At 51.1% G+C, this 5274-nt stretch overlaps 1 protein-coding gene and 1 pseudogene across 1 annotated transcript in view; both read right to left on the reverse strand.

Moving 5' to 3' along the window:
- The window catches only part of LOC123032760 (immunoglobulin lambda-1 light chain-like), a 3899-nt gene extending 1405 nt beyond the window's left edge, over nt 1-2494 (reverse strand). The window contains 2 exon segments of the mRNA XM_044448873.1: nt 1902-2267; nt 2412-2494. Of these exon segments, the coding sequence (XP_044304808.1) occupies nt 1902-2267; nt 2412-2466 (421 nt within the window). The 5' untranslated portion in view covers nt 2467-2494.
- A 2399-nt stretch (nt 2495-4893) lies between these two features.
- LOC123032761 overlaps nt 4894-5274 on the reverse strand; it is a 1549-nt pseudogene continuing 1168 nt past the window's right edge.

Raw genomic sequence — 5274 nt, forward strand, 5'->3', positions numbered from 1 at the left:
GTGCAGAGCAGTTGCATTTTGCAAGGAAGAAGAGAACTCCTGTTGCAATTCACGGTTGGAAACAGGACGATTCCTGATCATGAATGAATCAGAAAAACCATTTTTGGAGCCCACCCTTTCCCAAACGTGGCCTTCCATATTAAAAAACCAAAGACACCTGGGCTTTTGATGCTGTGAAGAGCCCATAGAAGCAGCTCTGGGGCCCTCTTGAAGGTCAATTCTTCACACCTTCACCTGCACAAGAACAGAGAATTGCCAAGCAAAAGTGAGTCCAGGCCACGGCGACCTCCCTGCAAGACTCTGGGCTTGTGGTAAAAATGGAGAAAGGCATGTGAGGCTCACTCCCAGATCATTGCGTAAATCCCACATGATGGAGGAACGACCCGCTCCTGCACATCTGCTCTGCAAACATCATCTCTGCTCCCATGGCTTGTCCTAGCTGAGACTGTGGGGTGTGGAGGCGCCTGCCTCTCTTGCTTGGCATCCCAGGTTAGCATGACTTGCTTTCAGAAGAGGAGGAGGAGGAGGAGGAAGTGGAGTCGGAGGAGATGTGAGTGTTGGGAAGGCAGGCCAGGCACGGGCCTTAGGAGCACCTCCAAGGTGGATGCCCCCCAGTGCCCAGGCTGAGCAGGAGAGTGGGAATGTTTTGGAAGGGATGGGAAGGGTTGGAGCGGAGGAAGAGGGAGAGTGAAAGCATTGCCCAGTCCCTGTTCCCATGATGAGGCATCATGAGAGACGAGCTGCCCCATTAGAGGGTTTGTGTAGGTCCCGCTGGCTGGCCCTCACTCCACAGGAGCCACGCTGAGGGAGGGGGGTCACTAGGAGGAGAATCACTGGAAGGGAAGGATTTTGGGAGAAGCCCTCAGTTTGGGTTCAATCTTCTTGACATGAGCAGGGGCCATTTCACCTGTGCAGTGGAGGAGGAGGAAAGGTCCATCCCTCCTTGGCAGGGTTGGAGCAGCCATGCCTCAGGTCTGCTCCGGCCAAGAGGCCTGTCCCTCCGAGTCGACCCAGAGTGCCAGCAGATGTTTCTGAGCAGACGGCTATGAATCGCTGCACGTGAGCCACCAGGCAGGCCTCGAAGGAGCTCCCACGTGCACCGAGCATCCTCCTGCTGCAGGTCACACCTCTTGGATTGGCCTTTCAGGTCACCTAACTCTGCCAGATGTGAAAACCAGGCCCATAGCTCCCCCATCGGCCAAAAACCGAGATACCAGCCTTTCTTCAAAGCATAGATAATGCTTTTCAACAGGATCTGGGAAGTGCTGTTTGGAGGAAACAGTTAAGCATTTCAAATGCCCATTCGTTATTTTCAACCTGAATATCTGTGGGCACGTGTGTGTGTCACACAGCACAGGGCAAGGCTTTGGATGCTGCCAATTAGCATCAGCATTTCTCGTGCAGGAGTGTTTCTAGTGCAGGAATTGCACCAGGAGACATGGACTGGAAGGAGGCTGAATGGGAATTGCATCCTAAAGGAAAAGTAAAGGTAAAGGTTTCCCCTTGACCTGAAGTCCAGCCATGCCTGACTCTCGGGAGTGGTGCTCATCTCCGTTTCCTAGCCGAGGGAGCCAGCCTTTGTCCACAGACGGTCTCCGTGGTCATGTGGCCGGCATGACTAAACACCGAGGTACACGAACGCTGTTACCTGCCCACGGAAGTGGCACCTTTTTATCTCCTTGCATTTGCATGCTTTCGAATGGCAAGGTTGGCAGGAGCTGGGACGGAGCAACGGGAACTCACCCCGCTGCGCAGATTCGAACTGGCAACCTTTTGATCAACCAGCCCAGCAGCACAGTGGTTTAAACCACTGTGCCACCTGCAGTCCCTGCAGACCACCAATCTAGAGACCGCCAATCCGCCAGTCACCAGTCAGATAAAATGCACAGTCAGTTCTTTGCTCTCTGGCAAGCAGAAGACGGGGAACTGTTTTTTCTCAGTTCCTCACCAGAACCAACCACTGTGAGACACGTTGCTATTGCCCTCATAGGCAAGACAGTAATAAGCTGCCTCATCTTCAGCCTGGGCATTGGTGATGGTTAAATAGTTGGGGCTCCCAGAGGTGGACCCTGAGAACCGATCCGGGATCCCTTCTCCCCTGCTGCTTCCATACACCACAAACTGGGGAGCCTGCCCAGGCTGCTGTCGGTGCCAGCCGAAGTAATTCCAGTTGCCGCCAGCACTTCCAGTGCAGGAGAGTTTAATGGTTTGACCCGGAGACACGGACTGCGACGGAGGCTGGGTGAGGACATGTTGTGTGCTGACACCTGTGCGAACAAGGGAGGAAAACAGTGTAACTCATTTTCCCAGCTCTCAGATTATCTCCAAGCACAAAGCTCCTCGAATATGGACATATGGCTAGTTTCGCTGCTGTTCGCCAGGACGTGGTGAAGGGCGCTTCCGTGCCTTACCTGCACAGAGGCAGAGGAGTGTGCCGAAGAGCAGAGCCCGGGCCACGCTGACCATCCTGGAAGACTGCAGGTTTCTGATGGATAGACTCCCAGCTGGGCTGCCTCCTGCTCCCTCCCTTAAATTGCTCATGGCAGAAGGACTGCCCCTTCATGCAAATCTGAACATTGACTCTAGTCCGAGGTCACAGCGCCACTGAGACCGAGCCCTGTTCCAGGCAGCCGCGAGATCATGCAGAAATTGTGCACGAGGCAGCCTTCCATCTCTTGGCAGCAGCACCTCCTCTGGCTAGCATTGCTGATGGCGGCAATGGCAGAACTCCCCATGACCCGGGCTGATTGGGATCCCACATAGCGGGATCCGTCAAAGCAGTGGCTTTTCTTCTGCCATGCCTGACTCCTCACTCATTAATGCTCTTTCAACATAGTTAACTTCAGCTATGCAGCTGGGGTGGAAGGGGATCCCACCTACATCTGAACTCGGAAGGACCGGCCACTCATCCATTCTGCACCTCTCCAGGTCAGCGCAATGTCTCTGCATGAGTTTCCGCTCTCCATGCGCACTCATCTCTGTGTCTGAGCCAGGCCTTGGAAGAGCACCACTGCATGCCTCCCCCACCTTCCACTTCACTTTATATCATGGACCAAGATGGTTCCTCCAAGTTTGTTTCTTCATCTCATCTCATCCAAATGCATGTGAGAAAGTGGCCCAACACCTCCACCTACAGGTGAAACCAGGAAAAGAGCCGTCACAACTGCCATTCGACCATGTTCGCCCCAGCCATCTCAAACCACCACGCAGAGGGCAAAGCGAAGTGCTGAATCTCCTGTCGCACCTCACTGTGCCCTGCTCCTGAGGCAGCTCCCTCTCTCACGCTTTCTCCTCAACCTTCCCTTCGTGGTTTTGGACAAGACCTTCTTGAGTCACCAACCATCCCCTGGTCGGTCAGACCGAGGGGAGATGCAGCGGAGGCCAAAGGACCTCCCACCTGCACACTGGAGTTGCAAAGGTTGCCTTTCAGATGGTTTGAATTAAGTCGGTGAGCAGTGACTGGTGCTTTGCCCGCATTGGCTCCACTGCCTTATGTTTGTGACATGGCTATTTGGCATCATCTAATGATGGGAATGGGTGGAATGTTGCCTTGTTTCTCCTTTTCATACAGACCTACCAATTTTCACATTGGAACTACAGCATTTAGGATGAGACCTGACTAGTGAGGAGTATAAGAGAAACTACTACTTCTCATAAATTGGAAGTAATTTATGCATCCCAATGTAGCATTGGCACATTTTCTAGCTGCACCATATGGTTGGCTCATGTTTGGCCTCTTGTCCACAATTGCTCCAGGGTCTTTCTCTTTTTCTCTTCTTTTTAGCCTTGTATCCCCCATTTTCTATCGATGAATTGAGATTCTTTCTTCCTACTGGGAGGACTTGGCACTTGTCCCTACAGAAACTTCGATAGATCTACAGGCGCAGTGAATTTCTACTATTCCAACCCATTTAAAAGGGAAGGAGTTTTAAAGGCTGCACTGATTTGACCAGTGCTTTTTTTGTAAAAAAAAAAAATTGCCAGAACTCAGGTCCCCACCAGCAGTAAGCACACACACCAATCCCAAGCCGAGCAGGGAGCAGAGCAGTGGAGCAGCGTCCCAAGCAGGTATCTCTCACTATCAGATAGCAGATGATAGCAGAGACAACAGCCGCTTGCAGGCACTATGTTAGCGATGTTTGCTGCTGATCTGCTACTCCATTCAAAATCACTTCGTAAAATTTATTGAAAAAAAGGTGCTGGAACGCCTTTCTGGTGCATTCTATGACAAAAAAAGCCCTGGATTTGACTATATCCATGAACAAACTCAAACCAAGGCCTGCTTAATATACCTATATTCATCCATGTGCAGTAGTGTCTATGTCTCACTCATTCAAGGGATACACATGTTGTAGGTCCTCAGTTCCATTTCATTAGAGAAGGCGGGTTCTTTTCCTTCCAACAGCCACCCCTTCACTCTTACAATAATGTACATCTTCAGCACCCACAAATTTATCCGAAATAAAACTCAGTTCATGTACCCAAAACTGCTGCAAGAAAGTTCTCTTATCAATTAGCTTTTCTTCATCATGTCAATTTAGCATGCAGAAATGAATCACACAGTCATATTATATGCCACACATCTCTAACCCCCATAACTTTGGGATGACTCTGCCTGTGTCAGTGTGCCAAGACCTTTCACATTTTGGTCCAATCCTGAATATTCTACAAATGTTCAAGGTGGACAATCTAATGTCAAGTGAAAAGACCTCTACTTGGTCCAGGTCAATAAAGAGACCTGGACCAAGTACCACAGAAAAACCAGAAAGCCAAACACACCTTCTTCAAATGGAAGGTGCATCCTTTTTGAAGAGGTTAGTGGTTGAGAGGCCCACCCCACCCCAGAGAAGATCAAGGACAGCCATGTGCCATGTCGCGATCTGAACTTGCATCCTAAGCAACGCTCAGAAGTAACCACACACGAAAGCGAGAGTGTGCAGACAGCAAAGACTTCCCTTTCTGGCCTGAAAAGTGGTTCTTGTATTGGTTCCCCTTGCAATTGTACCACAGTGAGTAACCACCGCTATAAACAACACCGCAATAATAGGTGGCCTCATCATCCGCCTGGACACCGGTGATGGTCAGATAACGCTCACCGGCCTGATTTGGAGCCGGAGAAGCGATCCGGGATCCCGCTGGGTCTGTTGGTGTCATCATACAGCAAAAGCCGAGGCGCCTGCCCTTCTCTCTGTTGGTACCATCCAATAACGTAGCTCGCATGCTCGCTGCTCAGGCTGCAGGAGAATCTGGCTGTGCCGCCGAGAGCGGCTGACG

This window comes from Varanus komodoensis, unplaced genomic scaffold (genome assembly GCF_004798865.1).
Source record: "Varanus komodoensis strain SLA01 unplaced genomic scaffold, ASM479886v1 scaffold56, whole genome shotgun sequence".
Classification (NCBI taxonomy): domain Eukaryota; kingdom Metazoa; phylum Chordata; class Lepidosauria; order Squamata; family Varanidae; genus Varanus; species Varanus komodoensis.